This window comes from Pipistrellus kuhlii, unplaced genomic scaffold (assembly GCF_014108245.1).
Source record: "Pipistrellus kuhlii isolate mPipKuh1 unplaced genomic scaffold, mPipKuh1.p scaffold_m20_p_16, whole genome shotgun sequence".
NCBI classification, from domain to species: Eukaryota; Metazoa; Chordata; class Mammalia; order Chiroptera; family Vespertilionidae; genus Pipistrellus; species Pipistrellus kuhlii.
The window spans coordinates 26,809,092-26,830,109 of NW_023425471.1; the positions used below are offsets into that span (position 1 = coordinate 26,809,092).

General features: G+C 39.4%; 1 protein-coding gene across 2 annotated transcripts in view; it reads right to left on the reverse strand.

Moving 5' to 3' along the window:
- The window catches only part of LOC118719986 (vascular endothelial growth factor receptor kdr-like), a 241,998-nt gene that overhangs the window by 66,897 nt on the left and 154,083 nt on the right, over window positions 1-21,018 (reverse strand). For both annotated transcript variants that reach the window (XM_036439878.2, XM_036439879.2), the window contains exons 18-26: window positions 13,662-13,797; window positions 12,513-12,617; window positions 11,303-11,416; window positions 9,953-10,041; window positions 8,589-8,796; window positions 7,244-7,341; window positions 5,724-5,846; window positions 5,516-5,627; window positions 590-689 (exon numbers count right to left, since the gene is read on the reverse strand). In XM_036439878.2, the coding sequence (XP_036295771.1) occupies window positions 590-689; window positions 5,516-5,627; window positions 5,724-5,846; window positions 7,244-7,341; window positions 8,589-8,796; window positions 9,953-10,041; window positions 11,303-11,416; window positions 12,513-12,617; window positions 13,662-13,797 (1,085 nt within the window). The remainder of the gene's footprint in view (window positions 1-589; window positions 690-5,515; window positions 5,628-5,723; window positions 5,847-7,243; window positions 7,342-8,588; window positions 8,797-9,952; window positions 10,042-11,302; window positions 11,417-12,512; window positions 12,618-13,661; window positions 13,798-21,018) is intronic.

Sequence of the window (21,018 nt, forward strand, 5' to 3'; positions counted from 1 at the left end):
CTCAGAGAGGAAAAGTGTCAAGCCCAGTGGTTCCCAAGGTGCAGCACATGCCCCATGGGAGGGCAATTTGATTTTAAGTGGGGGCAATTGGAGAATGAGTTAACAGTGAATTTTTTACATTTCTTATGGTTCTTATGGGGCCTCATCTACAGCGTATCCTATATAATAAAAGGCTAATATGCAAATGACTGAATGGTGGATTGACAGGTCACTATGATGCACACTGACCACCAGGGGACAGACAATGCAGTAGCTTCCCCCTGGTAGTCAGTGTGCTCCCACAGGGGGAGCACCACTTAGCCAGTAGACAGGCTCATGACTGGCGAGCACAGGGGCAGTTCTGGGAGCCTCTTCCACCTCCATAGCAGTACTAAGGGTGTCCGACTGCAGGCTTAGTGGGCCTAAGCCATTAATTGGACACCCCTCCAGGGCTCCCAGACTGCTAGAGGGTGCAGGACAGGCTCAGGAGCCCCCCAAGTGCATGAATTTTGTGCATTGGGCCTCTAGTCTTATGATCTGTAATGTTTATTTTGACTCTTTTATCCAAATTAATTTAGTCTGATGACCCTTAGCCTGAAGAAAAACTTACATTTCAGGAGTGGAATATTCAGGAGATTTCATTCGTGTTCCATCTTTAAGCTGACGGCAGAATTCTTCATCTATTTGTACTCCTGGGTATGGTGAGGCACCTGGGACATAAGAAAAATCATGTATCTTATTAATTCCCATGAAATAAGTAACACATCAAGGGATTGCCCAAAAGGCAGAAACCTAAAAAAAATTCTGAGGAGGAAAAACAGCTCCAGATCTATATAGCTATGTAACATATGACTTCCATCTACCTTGACAGTTTAGAGACCTGGTATAAATGATTATGTCAGAAACCACACATATAAATTGCTTTGAGGTTGAGATAAAGGTTTTTAAAATCTACTGGTAAATTTCCATTGACTTGGTCATAATTTCATGCTTTCAAATGATATATTCAGGCATTATCCTGTTGGTTGATTAAATGTAATCCACCTTTCAATGTAACATGGGTGATTTTTTTAATCCAAAAATATTATGTTTTCAGTTTCTGAATGCCCATTTTATGTTACACTTTAACATCTGATATTCTAATGTAGTCCAGGCCTCAAGACAAACAAGGGACCAGATTTCCAGCCAGTGTGAACATCTGTTTCCAACTTGGGAATTGCAGCCTTGTGGCATCCAGACCCAAAAGAAAAATAAGGCCTGAGGGTAAATTTCATGTTGATAAATTGGAAAATTAATTACAAAAATGTTTTATGGGGTAGAAAAAAACACATTTCCCCAGTTTGAATCACAGTTTAGATTACATGGATGCAGAAAATGGAGACAGAACAGACAGCCGTTTTCTGGGCCTTATCCTGGAGCAGAAAGAAAGAACAGCTGAGGGTTGCACGAGGAGTGTTTATTGACAAGTTAAGGGACAGCTAAACTCCAGAAGGTGGGGGACAGCTGAACCTTGACCGGGCAGCCCCCACTGCTGCTAGGTCCCCAACCAGAGCTACAGGCTCAGACACGGAAACTGCGCCATCTTGAAGGAGAAAGTGGATCTTATTGGAAGCCTGAAAATCTACAACTGTGGCAACCACCAAAAAGCTAAGAGCCCTAGAACACCATTCCTAATTGGCGTAAACGTGTGGATTCAGAGGAGTTCTACACCCCACTACAGAAAGGTCAGATTTCGCCTGTGATAAGGTGAGGTCTCTGGTCCTGTCAGGGAGAGAGAAACGTGTGCTTTGCAGGAGCTGGAGGACCAGGGGAAGTTTGAGCCTAGAAAAATCCGTGGCTATTGAGGCTGGTGTGATCTGTGAATGTAGAAGGGGATCATCAGAGCAGCTAACAGAAGGGACCTCTAAAAAGCAACACATTTTGATCTGAAGCAAAAAGACAGCCTAAAAATATCAAAAGAGTGCTGGCTGCTAAGACCCAAGTGGGAAAAGGGGACTGTGCAGACTTGTGCACAGACCCATTATTTGCACATTTGGACTTTTTTCTGCTTCAAATCCTTGTTTCAGATTACTAAGCCCAATACATAGGATCACCCAGTTGGGGACACCTGGGAGACTGCAGGGGAAAGTTGTTTTTCTGGAAACTGGGGATCAGAGTGGGGAGTGACCATCGGAAAGCCAGCTCTGAGGCAGCCTACTCCCACAAACCAGTATTGAGTGCTACAGAAAAAGAAGGATCTAAACACAGGCTAGAGAGGTTAAATAGATCCAGAAGTCAACCCAGAAACACTGCCACCCAGGAGCTGAATCACAAATTGACTCCTGTGTAACAAAAAATAAAGGAATAGGAGAAATTAAGACACCACCTACTTAAAAATCAGGAATGGCTTACAACATTGATGAACAGTGGAATGTAGGGAACTGCACTAATGTCCAGATTTGGAAACAGGCATGCCAAATATAACAATAGAGGAAATGAATGACCTTCACTACTGCACATTTTATTTTCATTTTTTTTGCATCTTTTACTTAAGAAACCAATTTTTTTCCTCACTGATTTTACCTTTTTAATTATTACATTTTTATTTTCAATCTGTTTTATTACTACTACTATTTTACTTTTTAAAGTTTCATTTATTTTCTCTTTATTTTACTTTGGGATTAGTGTTCTATATTTTATTTCGTCTTTCCTTTAGCATCGTTTTACTCTATCTCAACTCTATCTTCATGTAATCACTCTCTTCCTAACTTTTCCCCTTTTGGTATCCTGTTTTTTTTTGTTTTTTTTTGTTTTTTGTTTTTTGTTTTTTTTTTATCCCTTTCCTGCTTTGAATTTTCCATATTCTTTCTCTTTACACCCTGTTAAAATTTCACCCTACTTATACATCTAATTTCCAATCCCCTGCTCCAAGTCCATACACACCTCTCTCTCCACTGTCTTAACTATCCAAAATATTGTTTTTCTCTCTGTCCTTTTGTTATTGTTTGCTTGAATGTTGAATATATTGAAATTTTATGCTTTTTTGTGAGATTGTTTTGAATATTCTTTTTTTTTCTCTCTTTTTGTTTGGTTTTTGCTTCTGTTTTCCCTCGACTCACTTGATATTAGTTGGTGTAGTATGTACTAATCTCTAGGTACTTGTTGCTGGTATTTGCTGGGATTAGTGGCTATTCTATTTAAGTTTGCTCCCCAAATATATAGTTTGTTCCCCATTTCTTTCTTAGTCTCTTTCTTGTCTCTCTTACTTTTTTTCTCTTTTCCCAATTTTATTTAGACACTAATTTTTTTCATTTTTTTTTTCCTTCTTCTTATTTCTCTCCTATTCCCTAATTTGCCTTTCTTTGCTGGTCACATTTATTGGAAGTTATTCATATCAAGAATACATCACTATTCAGTGCCTTGTGTGTTGTACCTGGTTGTGTTGTATTTTGTGCCTTTAAATCAATGAAGGAGAGAGAGAACTACATAACCAGACACCCAGAGAAGAAAGACCATGGGGAGACAAAGAAACAGCCTGCATATGAAAGAAAGGCAGTCATCACCAAAAAAGGAAGTAAAGGAAATAAAGGCAAGCAACCTATCAGAGAAAGAATTCAGAGAAATAGTCATAAGGTGGCTGACAGTAATGGAAGATAAATTCGACAATATGAGTAAGAACCAAGAGGAAATGAAGAAGAACCAAGAAGAAATGTGAAATAACATTGCTGTTGTAAATAACTCAATAGAAAGCATCAAGAGTAGATTAGAAGAAGCAGAGGACCGCATCAGTGAGCTAGAAGACAAGATGGGAAAAAATACCCAAGTAGAGTGGCTTCTAGGAAAAAAAAAATTAAAAAGCAGGAGGAGAGCAAAAAGAAACTTTGGGACAACTTGAAACAAAACAACATTTGCATAATAGGAGTTCTAGAAGGAGAGGAAACTGATAAAGGGATAGAAAACCTGTTTCAAAAAAATGACAGAAAACTTCCCTGATATAGGGAAGAAAAACCCACACAAATCCAAAAAGCTCAGAGTCCCAAACAAAATGAACCCCAAAAGACAGATGCCAAGACACATTATAATTAAACTAGGGACTTGTTGCAGGAATATTCCTGCAAGACTTCTGGTGGGCTTCCCTCCCGCCACTGCCACCTCTCCTACCCCCCCCCCCCCCCCCACCTCTCCCATTGTGGTGGGCAGGGCAGGGTGCGCCCCACCTATCTCACCCACCCCCCTGCACCTGTGGCCATCAATGTCACTGTCTCCGCAGCCATGTGTGCTGTCACCACCACTACGTGCCTTGCCCCCACATGCCCCAAAGTTTTATTCTTCCTTAAATGTTTGGTAAAACTCCCCTGTGAAGCTGTCTGTCCCCAGGCTTTTGTTTGCTGGAAGCTTTTTGATGACTGCTTCAATTTCTTCCATAGTTATCAGCCTATTGAGATGTTTAGATTCTTCCTGATTGAGTTTTGAAGATTGCATTTTTCTAGGAATATGTCCATTTCCTCCAGGTTATCTAATTTGTTAGAATATAGTTGTTCACAGTATATTTTAACAATCCTCTGTATTTCTGTGGGTCTGTTGTTATTTTGCTTCTTTCATTTCTGATTTTGTTTCTTTGGGTCCTTTGGGTCCTTTCTCTTTGCTTTTTAGTGAGCCTGACTAGAGGTTCAGCAATCTTGTTTATTTCCAATCACTTTAGATCTCAGTGATCTATAAACATTTGAATCCTCATCTATATTATGACACAGATACTTAAGAAAATATTTATCATCAGAGTTAAATGCACCTTGCTCCCAAACAGGCATGCCTGGATGATTTTAATAAAAACCCCTCAGGTCTGGCCAGTGTGGTTCAGTGATTGTTGACCTATGAACCAGGAGGATGAGGAGACCAGCTCTTTAATTGAAAAAGAAAACCAAAAATTCAGAGGTCAAGAAATGGCCGACTACATGATAAAGATAAGAAATGTGATTAGGAATCAAGCCCCGGAACAGATGAGGCAAAAGTGGATGTGTGTGTTGTATAAGTGTCTTATTTCCACCTGTATCCAGTTTTAAGTTTCAGAGACTTGTTGATAAATCTCCTTTATGTTGTTTTCCTCTTTTCATTGTTTTTGGGTTGTTTTATGCTTGTCCTTTTTTCTTAATGTGGATTTTATTGAGTTGATCTTTTGATAATCTGCAATCTGGGTAATTTGTATTATTAACGTTTTTGTAAACTTGAAAAAAATTTCCATATATTATTTATTAATTATTTATGGTCAGTCTATTCTGACTAGAATGCAAGCTCTATGGTGGCATGGGTACCATCTGTCTTGTTTACCACTGAATCCACAGCACTTAGAATGCCTGGCACATAATAGGTTCTTAAAAAATATTTGTTCAGTAAATTTGATCAATCAGTAAAAAAATGAGACAGTTTTTGTTGGTTCTTAGTCGCGATGATTTTCTATCTGATTCCATTGTATCCACAGACCAAGGTCTTTTACAGTCTGAGCCTATAGTCAGTGTTGACTTGGAATGGTGAAGGATTGGCCATAAAGAGATACACTTACCCAGAGAGAATATTTCCCACAGCAAGACGCCAAATGACCACACATCACTCTGAGTAGTATAAACTTTGTCAAAAATGGCTTCAGGTGCCATCCATTTAAGGGGGAGTCTTGCCTAGAAAACCAAAATGGGAGAGAGCCATGAAAATAACATCCGACAGAGCCCAGGAGCCTGAGCTTGGGGCATTGTGCCAGTGAACCTTGCACTTACATCTCCTTTCCAGACATAATCTGGGTCTTTGTAGATGTCTCTGGCCAAACCAAAGTCACAGATCTTCACAATGTTATTATCAGCTAGGAGGATGTTTCGAGCGGCCAAGTCCCGATGAATGCACTAAAGAAAAGAGACAAATGTCAGCTAATTGCTAGGCCCTAGGATGGTGCAGGTTTACTGATTCTCAGCAAGGAGAAATCCTGGGTACTAAGTATGGAGGGGAAAGGAATGAACATTCAGAACAGGAAAGTGTCTTAGAAGTGCTCAGCCTGACAAAATGTGATTAAGCTAAAATTTACTGAGAGACTGATGAGTTGGTCTGTTCTGAAATCTGGCTGGGTGGGCAGAATCTCTATTACATTGAATGGTTCCTCCCATTTGACTACCACTAGTATGTTTTGTTCTATGAACCCTAGAACCGTGGTTGGCAATCGGCAGCTTGCGAACCACATGTGGCCCTTTAGCTCCTTGAGTGAAGCTCTTCCACAAAATACCTTGGCCTGGGCAAGTCTATTTTGAAGAAGTGGCATTAGAAGAACTTTAAGTTTAAAAATTTGGCCCTCAAAAGAAATTTCAATCATTGTACTATTGATATTTGGCTTTGTTGACTAATGAGTTTGCCGACCACTGCCCTAGAACATAAATCTATTCTTTTCAATGCATTCTACTGCTAGTATCATGGGTCACAGAGACCCTTTCTTTCCCTCATTTGGACCATTGCAATGGTATCCTAACTGTTACCTGTGCCTCCATCCAGTTTAGCCCCATGAACTACTCAATGGTCCACTCTAGTCCTAAAGTCCAATTCCTTAAATATAAACCTGAGTGTGCTTCTACTTAAAACCTTTTATTTTGTGGTGATTGGAAACCATCAAAGTTCAAATTTCTTTGTATGATGTTCAAAGCTTTTCATAATTAATATCAAGCTCTCTGTTTATCTACAGTTTCTCATCTCCACACCTCCATGCATCCTATGCTGTAGTCTTGAGAACTATAGAAAATTTCCTTGTTTTCAAGTTGTCATGATATTGCCTAAATAAAAAGTCCTCTTAAAAGACAATAAATTCTCTAGACTTCCTTCCATAGAGTCACAAAGCACTTATTTTATACTTCTCTCATAGGATCCAACCTATTTTGTTATATATAGTATCTGTCTACATCAGTGGATTCTTAGGAAAAAGAATTAGTATCTTTAATGTCTGTATCTCCAGCTGTCAATATAGATAACATAATAAGCAATCAACAGGTATTTGTTGAAAATTATTATTCTAATATTTAATAACCTACATTACTAGAATGAAATATTCCAGCCATCTCTCAAATTGGAGTTTGAAAAGTAAGTCCCTTACAACTGTAGGTAGGCAGATGAGTAGCTTTCTGAACATATATGAATTAATCAAAGAACAATTCAAGAAAGTAAGACAAATAAGGTATTATGGATACTGGTATCATGGAAATCTACCTCCCCTACCTCCATAAACAGTAAAAATGAAAGAAAAGGAAGAATAAACACTCACTTTTCTGGAAGCAAGGAACTCCATGCCCTTGGCCACTTGGAAGCTATAGCAGATTAGGTCCTCTAAGGTGAGGGGGTGCTTGTAAAGATTATTTGAATCTAGAGAAGTTAAAGAAGGTTGGAGAAAAAGGCCAGAGGTTAAAAACTTCGTAAGTCTGTAGAAATAGCAGTAAGGAAGACATAGGAAGAAAGACCTGCCTTCCATAAAATGTTGCAAAATGGAAGCCAAATTTTTTGACAACAGGACTTTGATTGACCTTACTGTACTATGACCTCCTGTGTTTTTCTAAATGATGGGTATATACTCTTTTAAATCAAAATAATCTATAAGATCATCTTCAGGGATTCAACAGCTCATACCTTGACTATTTCTCCCCACCCCCCAAAAATTAAATATATGATTTTTCCAGATTTTGTTGCCAATTCTGGGTGCAAGAGATAATCTGGAAGATATATATGGGATGCCAAAGTTTGGAAAGTTTTAAGAAATTCCATAATTTATGGCCAGAACAGGTCTGAGTTTTTAAAATCACAATGATTGGTCACTATATATTACACTCTTTGCTAGATCACTTCCCCCAATTTAGGATAATAGATGCAAAGTTCAGAAATTCCTTCTGCTCTTTCTGATGTTCTACCAGCAATATATTAGGATTATAAGGGCCTTTACAAAGACTCTAGTCCAGGTATCTGCTGTAATTTTATAAATAGAGAAAGTAAAGCCTAGAGAGGAGTGCCCTTTCTACTGCAGTTATCATATCCCTACCCAGATTTTACCATGATCCAGATACCCCAAAATCCTGTTCCAGAGCTATATCAGGCATCTATTCTGATTGCTTATTAACTGTACCAATATTTTAAAAATATTTTAATATCTGTAAAATGTTTATATAGCAACAGCCATTTGTCAATACCTTACACATTTGTTAAATATTTTGACTATCAGGCAGTGTATGTTAAGTATAATTTATATTATCCCTATGTTTAGTGTCAGTTTTCTCCTCTGTTAAATGGAGATAAGCATACCTATTTATCTCATAGTAAAGTTATAAAGCTCAAGGAAATAATTTATTGGAAAGTGCTTTGGAAACTGAAAACGTATATACCAGTGTTGGAGACTGTCATTATGAACAACTTCTGTTTGCTGACAGAAGTGCAAGTTGAGTTTAGAAAAAAATGTTCTCCAAATTGTATATCAACAGTTACAGAGGAAGACATAGTTTTCTGGATCACCTCCCTCAACCCCTGGTATAACCTTTCTGGGAAGTGGCCTAACTCTCCCAACCAAACACTATCCTCAAACCTCTAATAGCCTTGAGTGTTAGTCAGAAAATGACCCCACATACCTGTTTGGTGGGTTATTGTGACCCCCAGAAGGTGGCGGCTACTTTCTTCCTCCTCATCAGATTCACTATAGCTCTTGTCCTCAATGAAACCAGAGCTGGTGGAACTTCCTGTGCTAGTCACACTCTCTAGACGGCGGTTAATCAGCTGGATAGGCTTGCAGTCAGAATCATGAGAAATCTTCACCTTTTTATCCAAATTGAATAGGACCTGAGGGTTTAAATAGATCTTCAGAGCTGAAAGAGACTTAAAAATTATCAATTCTGTCCTACCCTTTGTTTCCATTAGGGAAACTGAGGTCTAAAGAGGTGTAAGGAAATTGTTCAGACAGAAAGTCTTGGTGGAAGCTGAGAATGCTGACTACTAGTATAGGGTTCTTTTCCATGCTCTATAATGTCAGTTGACTCATCCCTGATGAGAGGAACATCCCACATATGGCTGTTGAAGAAGTTTCCTTGCCCAACAAGTCAGCAGGCTTTCATGGGGCCAGTATATTTGGTGGCATGTAGTACCCCAAAAGTACCTGAGCTCTGTGCTTAAAATTGATCATATGTCATAAAAAGAAGACACTATCTCTTGTTAATTAATTACCATTACTCCTTGTACTTTTGCTAAAATTAGAGTAGAGGAAGAACTTGTGGTTTGAGTTAGCAAATTTCTAGCTGGATTCAGATGACACCCTGGATTCTGGGGGCTCTTTTCTGAATTCATTAAAAAAGTTAGGTATTTTTTATAAATAAAGCAGTAAATGCTACAGTGCTTTGCAGTACTTTGAGAAATAGAAACAGTTGACATTTCCCCAGAGAAAAGGTCAGTGCAGTATGTTTATCTATAGAGAGTAGAAAAGTGAGAAGAGGGGAATATTGACATGTTGGTGACAAATGCCTGTGACCATTTACTCAGGGCTGGAAATTACCCAAATGAAAGGTCCTGATAATTGTACACTTGAAATCTTGTCACTAACATTTAATTTTTTAAAAAATTATTTTTCCCAGAGCCAGCCTAAGAACTTCATGAAGCTCCCAGAGCTTCATTTAATATCAGAGAGCTCAAGTTGATGTCTATGAAAGAATAAAGGCATGATGGGAAGTGGGCAATCTAACTACTCTGGATGTCATATTTTAAACTAACCAATGACTAAAGGGTGACACTAACCAATGACATAATTTCATCCAATGCCAGAAGAATGCTGAAGAGATCATTGAATTCAAGGCTGTTTTAGATATATAAATGCATGCCCTACCTCCCCTGAACAGTAATATTTTTGCTTCTGCTTTTCCACTTTTCTCTCTCTTTTTATAATTAGAAAATTTCAGATAGTATTAAAAATAAAAATAGATTGTACAGTTCAGTTAGGGAAACTTACCTTGGAAGAAATAAAATCTCCTCTCTTCCCTCTAAGAAAGTTGGCCAAATTTCCATATCTGCAGAATTCTACAATGACCATCAAAGGACCTACCAAAAGTAATGACCATAGTCATCTTTCCAGAAATATAAAGGTTAACCAATTCTTAGGCTGGCCTTATCCTGGTAATCTGTTGACTCACACAGGATTTCTTAAACCAGTTGACTAAATACTTGTGCTGAATACAATAGTGATTTATCCCAGAAACAGCTGGATGGCTTAGAGTTAGCTGTGGGAAGCTTTGGCAGAAGGTGGGAAGTAAGGCCAATAAACCACAATGGACTTTACTGTGGTGTTCTGTAGGCTGGCTAATATGAACGACATAGAAATGAGTATGACAGAGTACCTGACCACATGCAGCTAACAGTCCAATGATAAAGGCAAAGGAGTATACATCTAGTTGGATAGTTCATCCATTTAGTAACTGGGGCTCCTGTTTCTATCCTCCACACTATCATATGTTATATGTAGTTGCACAGCACCATGGCCCAACTACACTCTCCAAACCCCTTGCTTAGTGCCTCAGACAAAATCAGAAGGGCTCATAAAATGTTTAAAATAAAATTAGATTAAAGACACAACTTTTCAGTAGCACAGTAATAGAGGAACAACTAAATGGCTTTTGGTGTAATTGAGAGAATGACTCCAAATCTGTAAACAGACAGGGATTATATATCTTCTTATTGACTAAGTGGGAGAAACTCCTTCTCAGGCTACGGTGCTAACCTAAGAAGGTGAAAGCTTAAATAGGCATCAAAAGATAGTCTATGGCAGTGGTTGGCAAACTCATTAGTCAACAGAGCCAAATATCAACAGTACAACGATTGAAATTTCTTTTGAGAGCCGAAAACTGACTTCTGCACATGGGCCACGAAGTTTCAATCGCACTGTACGTGCACACCCACACATGGTATTTTGTGGAAGAGCCACAGTCAAGGGGCCAAAGAGCCACATGTGGATCGCGAGCCACAGTTTGCCGACCACTGGTCTATGGAATCCCCTTCACTGAATATGTTTGCACTCAAATGTTTTCTCTTCAACTAATGTCTCATTAACTGTACCAATATTTTTGGATGTCCAAGCTGGCAAGAATTTTAGAGATATATTCAATCCCTTTATATATTTTACAGTATTTCTAGGAACAGGAGTCAAAGAATATGGGTTCTGGAAACCCCATGCATTGCAACGAGTCTCTAAGTTAGAAGACCTTACATACAGTACATTGAGGCCTGTCTAAATCAGGTCACAGCTTGTGTTTGAGTGCTCTGACCCTTAGAGGAATGTTCTGTCCAGGTATTGAAGACTCCTTACCTCCAGGTTTGGTGCAGGCACCTAGCAAGTTAACCACATTGAGGTGGTGACCAATGTGAATGAGGATCTTCAGTTCTGACATCAAAGCCTTAAATTCACTGGAAGTTGCACAATCTGCTTGAAACAAACACAGTAACGCACAAAAGAATTATTTCTCTTGGGAGAGGCTGAAGGAGTATAGGAGATCCTGTTTAATGCTAAAGTATCCTGGCAGAAATACCCATAACACAATGATTAGTTTTTGTGCTTTCAAAACAATATTATAAATGGAATAATAATATCTTCATGTGCACTATCCTGCCTAGATGTTGAGATTTAAAAAAAATATATATATATATTATTGAGTTTTTACAGAGAGGAGGAGAGAAGGATAGAAAGCTAGAAACATCGATGAAAGAGAAACATCAATCAGCTGCCTCTTGCACACCCCCTACTGGAGATGTGCCCGCAACCAAGGTACATGCCCTTGACCGGAATCGAAACCGGGACCTTTTAGTCCACAAGCCGACGCTCTATCCACTGAGCCAAACTGGTTCCAGCCAGATGTTGAGATTTATGGACTAACAGCTTTAACTACTTTTCTACTTTTAAATTTTGAAAAGGATATTTTTTGATAGCTACTTCTTTTGTGATAAATTATTTCATCATTACTATCTAGAAGAGGTAATTGGTAAACTGGCCAAGTTTGATTTAAGCATTTTTCTGTGTGGAGTCAGGATATGGATTGGATCATATTAGGGTGTTTAAACATATACAAATTTATCTATTTAAGATAGGAACTACACTACAAGTTTATGTAGCCCAACCAATGCAGAATCTGTACATCACATGGAAATTTATTGAAACATCATTTACATTTCTATATCATTTAATTCTGCTGATGCAGTGAAAGACCATGTAGGAATTCTGGTGGCCAAATACCATTGGTAACTCATATTGGCCTTACCAACAAACTAAAAACCTTGGGTCTTTACTTCTGCATTTGTGTGGTTGAACCCAAAAGAAGAACAAATTGGCTGACACACAAGATTGGCTCATGTCCATAGCTGAATTTTCCATGACAAATATTAGTCAAATGAAGGTGGAAATTAGTTGTAGTTTCCTCCCTCCACTATTTTAATTCTGTATCTTTTACAGTCCAGTTTTCCACCTCATCACAAGTATTCTTACAAATTTCTTCCAATGGCCTCCAAAGGAATATAAATATTACCTTTCAGCATTTTCACTGCCACTGTTTTGCAAGTTGAAGCTCTGTCAATGCCAAAGGCACAAGCCTCTACCACTTTACCATAGGCACCATGACCAAGAATTTTGCCTGAGGAATCAAGAAAAGAAAATGAGTAATAGCCACTGAAAGACCCCAGAGAAAATTGAAAAGTTGGTTGCTTTTACAAGAGCAACATAATTGCTGACTCAGCATTATCTGGGAGGCCTTTATACACCACCCCATGTGAAAAAGCAATGCTGTTACTCTACATTACTTGAACTTGCTTTATTACCTTTGTAACCCTATGACTAGATAATATTATGCTGGAATATTTATTATTTCTCCCCCCAAAATATGAGCTCTGTGAAGTCTGTTTTGTTCATGGCTATCTGCACATCACACGGAATGTTTCTTTATATATGGTAGGTAACCGATAAAAAATGTGTGGAATAAGTGAATAAAGGGCCACCCCATGCCAGCCATTGACAGTAAGGATAATGTGGGTTGGAACAGATTTATGATAGTCTATAGTCACAAACAAGTTCTTTAGGTGAGGTTGTTAACACAAACCTATTAATAAGGTTTTAGTCAAGACTCCTGGTCATCTACCTCATTAGAAAGCATATTGGTTACTGGAATATTTGGTATCATTTTGTGGGTATTCATTATATTTTCTTATTGAAAGGACTCTGGATCCCAAGTTAATTTCCTTTAAAAAGACTCCATCATAAAACAATACCTTCAATTGTTGAGGTGTTCAAAATTTATAAAACACATTTCTAAATGTTACCTTACTACATGCTCCAAGTAGCAACATAATATAAATTAAACACCTATAATTGTTAATATTTTCCTTTTATAATGGAAGAAATGGGCTCAGAAAAGTTAGGTGACTTGCCTTGGCTAAGGTCTCCCAGTATGGACATCTAAAATATCCCAGTTGCATGCTATGCATGCAATGTCATTCTGCTCCCCTAATTTTTATTTTATTCTTCACATTGCCACCTTTGAAACACATCTTACTTTATTTAAGTTTAAGTGCATCCTGTATTTCAAGCCATTGCTTTTTCTTGGGCTATATACTCAGTGATTTTGTAGCTCTATGGTGAAAGAAATGTGGAAGGGTGACATAACAGATATTCTTTTTCTTACCTAATTGTAACCGGTCCCTAGGGAATTCCCATTTAGTGTCATCATAAGGAAGCCTGTCACACTGTTGGTCAAGGGGCATCTCTTCAGGATCCATGATGATGGAAAGGTAACCAGTTTTGATTTCTGACACACTGGGCTACAGAAAGGTAAAGGAAAACATATTACTGAGTTCTTTTGATCTTCTGAAAATGTATTAGGCCTCTGGAGTTTCCAATTTTACATTATAAGTTAGTAACATAAAAAACACACATAAAGAGCATAAATATAATAAAGAACACTCCATAAACAAAAATAAAAACTAACAGGGAATAAAGACTTTATAATAGTCTGACTAATCATGAAACTGAATTAGAATAAAATATACTAACAGACATATATGCATACACCATGGATATGGACAATAGTTTAGTGAAGGCCAAGGTAGGGGGAGGTGGGAGTTGGGCAAAGGGTGGAAAAAAGGGGGACACCTGAAATAATGTCAACATTGAAAATTATTAATTAAAAAAAAAGAGAGAATGAAGAAATGGCCTTGACCATGACTTTGATTAACACAGATAGCTCAGCTTCAGAAATTTGGCTAATACTGACCAGTTTCAGTATACTGGCATTAACAATACATATCAGAACCAGCAAGGACACTGTCTGCATGTTCATAGCCCCTCATACTTATCTCTTTGTTCAGCTTTCCCTCTCTTTCCCTATAAACCCCTTCCTGCACAGAAATGCTAAGATGGGCTTTGTACAAGAGTCCCCATCTTTTCAAGATGACAGCATTAAAATAAAAATCTTCCCTTTTTCACCAGCATATGTCTCAGGAGTTTGGATTTCATGGCAGCAGGCAGTGGAAAATTGGTTCTGGTTATAAAACAACAAACTAGAAAAATAGTTACAATAAGCATACAAAATTAATACCCATATTATAAAGAACTATGAAAAAACAATGATAAAAAGGGACAGTGCAAATAACAGAGTCACCAACTCTGGGGTTATGTCCTCCCTCTCCCATAAAATCAACTAATGAAGTTGCAAAAGTGATCAGAACTAACTTTTGAATAGGTTTGAACCCAGTAGAACTTACAGCAATGAGGGAAAGACTTGAGTAAGAATCATCTGCTTTGTGGTAATAAAGATATGTTGCTAGTTCCAGAGGAAACAATCTGAACTTTGTTCTAAAAATATTGTGGCTGTAGGCTTCAACATGTCTGGCAAATCCCTCAAAGAACAGTGAAAAATCTATAAAAATTGGAGCATAACCAGAGAAGGGTAGCTTCCCAGAGGGCTTTATTCCAAAGCATTTATAGGCACAGAAATTTTCCATAACACCTTCTGATAAGGCATAGTGCTAGGGACACTAGGAAAAAAATCAATTACAAAGTAAGTCTATAAAGAAGAGTTTAAGAAACAAAATAAAGGTATAAGACATGAAGAAAATTTGTAAAATGGCAAAACTTAGTGATTTGATGTAGTAATTACATTAAGTATAAAGGGCTTAAATTTTTTCAATTATAAGCAGAAAATGGCTCTATCAGGAAACTCTTACCCAAGGGCCACTGGGAATCTTCACTGGATGGTCCAACCCACCTAAAATGTAGGCACTCCAATGCTCCAAGTGTTAAACTGACACTTCTTCTCACACTAGAGCCAGCTCTTAACACATGCTCACAAATACAGTGACAAGAGCAATCCCCAGTAAACAGGAAGCATGCGCAGAAAATAAGCTATGGTCTGTGGTCAAGAGAGAAGCAAATTTGAGCTGAAGTGTCGCTATCAGGAAAATAAAGACATTTCCAGAAGCCAGCCTGATGAATTTTGAGATTAAGAAAAGACACACAAGCTTAGGAATTTTGTGATAAGAGAGAAAGACACAAGAGACAAGTATCCTATATAATAAAGAGGCAATATGCAAATTGTAACTCCAACACATAAGATGGCCATCCCATGTGGACTCAAAATAGTCACCACAAGATGGCCGGCAGGGGAGGGCAGTTGTGGGCAATCAGGCCAGCAGGGGAGGGAAGTTGGGAGTGACCAGGCCTGCAAAGGAGGGCAGTTGGGGGCAATCAGGCCTGCAAGGGAGGACAGTTAGGAGTGACTGGACAGGCAGAAGAGGGCAGCTGGGGGATATCAGGCTTGAAGGGGAGGCCAGTTGGGGGCGACCAGGCCAGCAGGGGAAGGCAGGTAGGGGTGACCAGGCCTGCAGGGGAGGGCAGTTGGGAGCAACCAGGCTGCAAGGAAGGGCAGTTAGGGGTGACAAGGCCTGCCAGGAGAACAGTTGGGGGTGACCAGGGTGGTAGGGGAGGGCAGTTATGGGTGACCAGGCTAGCAAGGGAGGGCAATTAGGGGTAATCAGACCAGCAGGGGAGGGCAGTTAGGGGCAATTGGACTGGCAGGGGAGCAGTTAGGCATTAATCAGACTGGTAGGGGAGTGATTAGGGGGTGATAAGGCTGGCAGGCAGAAGCGGTTAGAAGCAATCAGGCAGGCAGGCAGGCAAGAGGTTGGGAGCCAGCAAATCCTGGATTTTGAGAGGGATGTCCAACTGCTCATTTCAGCCTGATCCCGGATCAGGCCTAAAGGGCAGTCAGACATCCCTCAAGGGGTTCCTGATTGGAGAGGGTGCAGGCTGATCTGAGGGACAACCCCCCCACCCCCTGTGCATGAATTTTGTGGACCGGGCCTTTAGTATTTATATAAGATTGGTAAAAGCCCCAGAAATAAGCAGGATCAAAGTAAAGTTTCTCCCAATTGAAGGCAACACGTAAAAACTGGAGATGATGAGCATTAATTCAAATTCAAAATCAACACAAAACTCCGAGGCCCATAAAAAAAATTAAGAAAGCAGAGAAAACATGGCATCCAGCAGGAGAGAAGTGACGGAGAGAGTGTGAGTGAGCAAGGGAGTGAGAGGGAGTGTTCATATGTGCATGGTGTGTGTTTGTAGGTATGAATGAGGTACAATATGATCTCATAGAAGTCTTTAGGGCTGGCACTCCTGGACAGAGAGCCCCTGGTACCATCACAGGCACTGTCCAGGAAGTGAGGCTCTGGCACAGAAACCACTTCATTTTGATGGGGAGAGCATCCAGGGCTAGGAACACAAGCTCACCACCCAGACTGGCCTTGAACACCACTCTGGCCTGTGTAGTAATTTGCAGAGTGCATGCTACCTCAGCCAGAGTTGCACTACCTCAGCTGCAGAGTCTGAGACAACTGACCCCTAAACAGAGGCTCTGGGACCACTCATTGATTCACAGAGTGCACAGCACCCTGGCCAAAGTCACACTACCTCAGCTGTGGGCTCTGGGAAACATCACAATGAGTCACAGAGTCACACGCCACCCTGCCATGGGCTCCCATACCCCACAATGAGTTGCATCACCTTGGCCATGAGCTCAGGACCCTGCATGAGTCCCAGAGTAGTAAGCCACTCTGGCAGCAGGCTCCAGTACCCTGCAGTAAGTTTTATGCTAGTGAGACCTCAGGTAAACCTTGCCATGGAAGCTGGGACCCCAAGCACATATACAAAGGCCTGCAAAATGAGGTTGGGGGTGAGCCACATAGTCAGGCAACATGTGAGGAGACTCCAACCACAAATGGGACAATAACATTTAAGACCGAAATACACTAGGAAAACCCAAATAACTCAAGCAGGGGGCTTTCCTAGAACAGCCAGCTCACTAGACAGTGTCACTGGGTCCCACAAAACACCTACTACATTAGACCAACACTAAAAATCGGGGTTTCATAGCAGTTTGATCTAAGATGCAGAAATAAGTACAAGATAGCAAAAATGGGGAGACAAAGAAACAATCTCCATAGGAAAGAAAAGGTGGAATTGCCAAAAAATGAATTAAATGAAATAGAGGCAAGTAATTTGTCAGAGAAATAATTCAGAGTTATGGTTGTAAGGATGCCCAACCATCTTACTGCGAATTACATGCAACTCAATGAAAACTATAAGGAGCAGAATAAGAAATACACTAACATGAGTAATAATCAAGAAAAAATGAAGAATGGCATAGCTGTAACAAAAAACACAATGAAAACTTTCAACAGAAGACCAGAAGAAGCTGAGGATCAAATGAGTGAGTTAAAAGAAAAAGTAGAAAAAACACCAAAGCAGAGGAACACCTGGAAATAAATTAAAAAGCAGGAGGAGAGTTTAAGGGAGCTTTGGGACACAACATAAAACATAATGACATCTGCCTAATAGGGGTGCCAGATGGAGAAGAAGATGAGCAAGGAATAAAAAACATATCTGAAGAAATAATAAAAGAAAACGTCCCAGACTTGGGGAAGAAAAAAGTCACACAAGTCCAAGAAGCACATAGAGTCCCAATCAAGGTGAATCCCAAAAGAGCCACACAGAGATGTATGATAATTAAATTGGCAAACATAAAAGACAAAGAAAGAATCTTAAAGGCTGCAAGAGAGAGACTGAAAATTACCTACAAAGGATCCCCCATTATACTTTCAACTGATTTCTGAACAGAAACACCTTAAACTAGAAGAGAATGGAATGAAGTATACAAAGTGATGCAAAGCAAGGGTCTGAATACAAGAATACTCTACCCAGCAAGGCTATCATTAAAAATTGAAGGTGAAATTAGGAGCTTCACAGACAAAAAAGGCTAATGGAGTTTATTACCACCAAGCCAGCAATGCAAGAAATGCTAAAGGTAATATTGTAAAAAGAAGAAATAGAAAGGGAGGAAGGAACACAGGCATCAAAAATAAAAATGGCAATAAACTAGTACCTATCAATAATAATGTTAAACATAAATAGATTAAATGTTCCAATCAAAAGACATAGAATAACCAATTGGGTAAGAAAACATGACCCACATATGGAATGCTGCCTATTAGAGAAACACTTCAGAACACAGGACTCACACAGATTAAAAGTGAAAGGATAAAAAATTTCTTTAGGAGTCATATTGTGTGTTGGTGTGATGGTCAATCTGCATATTACTCTTTTATTAGATAGGATAGAGGCCTGGTGCACTGGTGGGGGCCTGAAGGATGTCCCAGATCAAGGTGGGGATTCCCTTGGAGTGTGGGGAGGCCTGAGTGAGGGGCCTGTGGTGGTTTGCAGTCCAGCCATACCCCTTGGTGACCCAAGTGGAGACCCTGGTATCTGGAATTTATTTACCTTCTACAATTGAAACTTTATAGCCTGGAGTGGAGCCAAGCCTCCTAATGCTCAGTGGCGGCAGCCATTTCTGTTGGAATTTGTTTACCTTCTATAATTGAAATTTTGTAGCCTTGAGTGGAGACTTAGGCCAGCAAGGGCAGGTGGAAAGCTTGGCTTCCTCCGTTGCCGCGGAAACCAAATCCTCCCTCCTGCTCTCTGTAGCTGTAACCATCTTGGTTGGGCTTAATTTGCGTACTTGCTCTGAAGGGATGGTGGACGTGATTGGTGGGTGTGGCTTTTGAGTGTAGCAGAGTGATGGTTAATTTGCATATTACTCTTTTATTAGGTAGGATTGGTATTTCACTGATTTCCAAGTATAATCTTGTATTATTATTATCCATTTATTTATTTTTATTAAAGAGAAAGCAATGACTAGATATGTGTTCTCATTATAGGTTTGCCATCAAAGCATTCATGACCTTAGACAACTTATTTACCCCTTTTAGGCTTTTCATCATAAAGTATGAAAATTAAAATCATTATTCTCAACCAACTATTGGCACTCCCTTTATCTATCTCTTATCATCTTCTCTGGGACTATTACTTCTACTCTACTCAGTTCTTCTTTCCTACTTCCTCAAACCTGGAATCAATGACAAAAAATTTAGTCATTTTAATAGTATATTTTCTGCTGAAACTGGTTTGGCTCAGTAGTAGAGCATCGGTCTGCAGACTGAAATGTCCCAGGTTCGATTCCAGTCAGGGGCATGTAGGTTGGTTGCGGGCACAAACCCGGTAGGGGGTGTGAAAGAGGCAGCTGGCCGATGTTTCTTTCTCATCGACATTTCTAGCTCTCTATCTCTCCCCCTTCCTCTCTGTAAAAAAAAAAAAAAAAAAAAAAAAAAAAAAAATCAATAAAAAAATAGTATATTTTCTACATGGTTTTACAAATATTGACTACCCTGTTTCCCCGAAAATAAGACAGTGTCTTACATTAATTTTTGCTCCCAAAGATGCCCTAGGTCTTATTTTCAGGGGATGTCTTATTTTTCCATGAAGAAGAATACGGTATATATTTATTGTTAAATGAAAATAAAGGAAATTTATTAGCTGTATACAGTACGGTAGTATGGTTCTTGTCAACACAAACCAGACAAACTGTGAATCTTTCAGTATCAAGAATTTACTCATTTATTCAATGATAATCATGTCCTCATCTTCTGGAACATCACCATAACAATCCAATTCCTGAATTTCCTGGTGAATTTCTTGTGACTCCATTTCTTTCAGAATCAGTGGACCAAATCTCTCATGTTTAGCAATAGCACTGTCTTTAAATGAGGACTTCTTGTCAAGGTAGCCTGCTCGCAGTGCATTTGCAAGGCAACTGTCAGTGATTTTCTCCCATGAATTCTTCACCCAAGTCACAACTTCTTGCAGTTTAGGTTTCACAGTCTCCACGCTGATTTCTCTCCATTCTATTTTCAATGTAGTCATTAATTTCCATGCGCAAATTGTCTTTGAATGGCTTGCTTATTGCAATATAAAGAGTCTGGAGATAGGCCATCATTCCTGCGGGAATCGTTATCTGATCTATTTTTCTTTCCTGAAGAAATGTTTTCATGTCTTTAGCGCGGTGAATGCTGGCTGCATCCCAGACTAGTAGACCTCTTTGGCTCCCTCACATAACAAGCAGCAGCATTAAGTTGACCCACTTCCTTATAACTATTATACTTGTGTGGCCCAGGCTTTTTCAGTTTCAAGAATAAAAATGCCCAAAACACGTTCAATCTTTTCCTTCTTGCCCTTAGAAATGATTAAAGGTGGGATTTTAGTGCCATCCAGACGAATTGCCAAAATACAGGAAACATGTGCACTTTTGTAAGCAGTGGAGGGAATGTACACTAAGGAGGCACCCCGCTGTTCAATTGTTGTTTGAGTTGATTGGCCCATAAACACTGCAGTTTCACCCATAGCAATCACGTTGGAAAGATTGTATTTAGAGAAGTCAGCATCATCAATAAAGGACTTGAATGCAAGTGCTCGCTTAATAACTTCAGTATCTTCCAATGTTGTAGATCTTCTTAAAGACAGTTCACTTCGTTGAAGAAAATTATCCAGCCAGTGTTGTGATGCTTTGAAGTCTTCAGGGGCTATGTCAAACTGTGGTGCCATTGCAAGGGCAAATTCTTGAATCTAAGCCCTATTCACAACCAAAGCCTTTG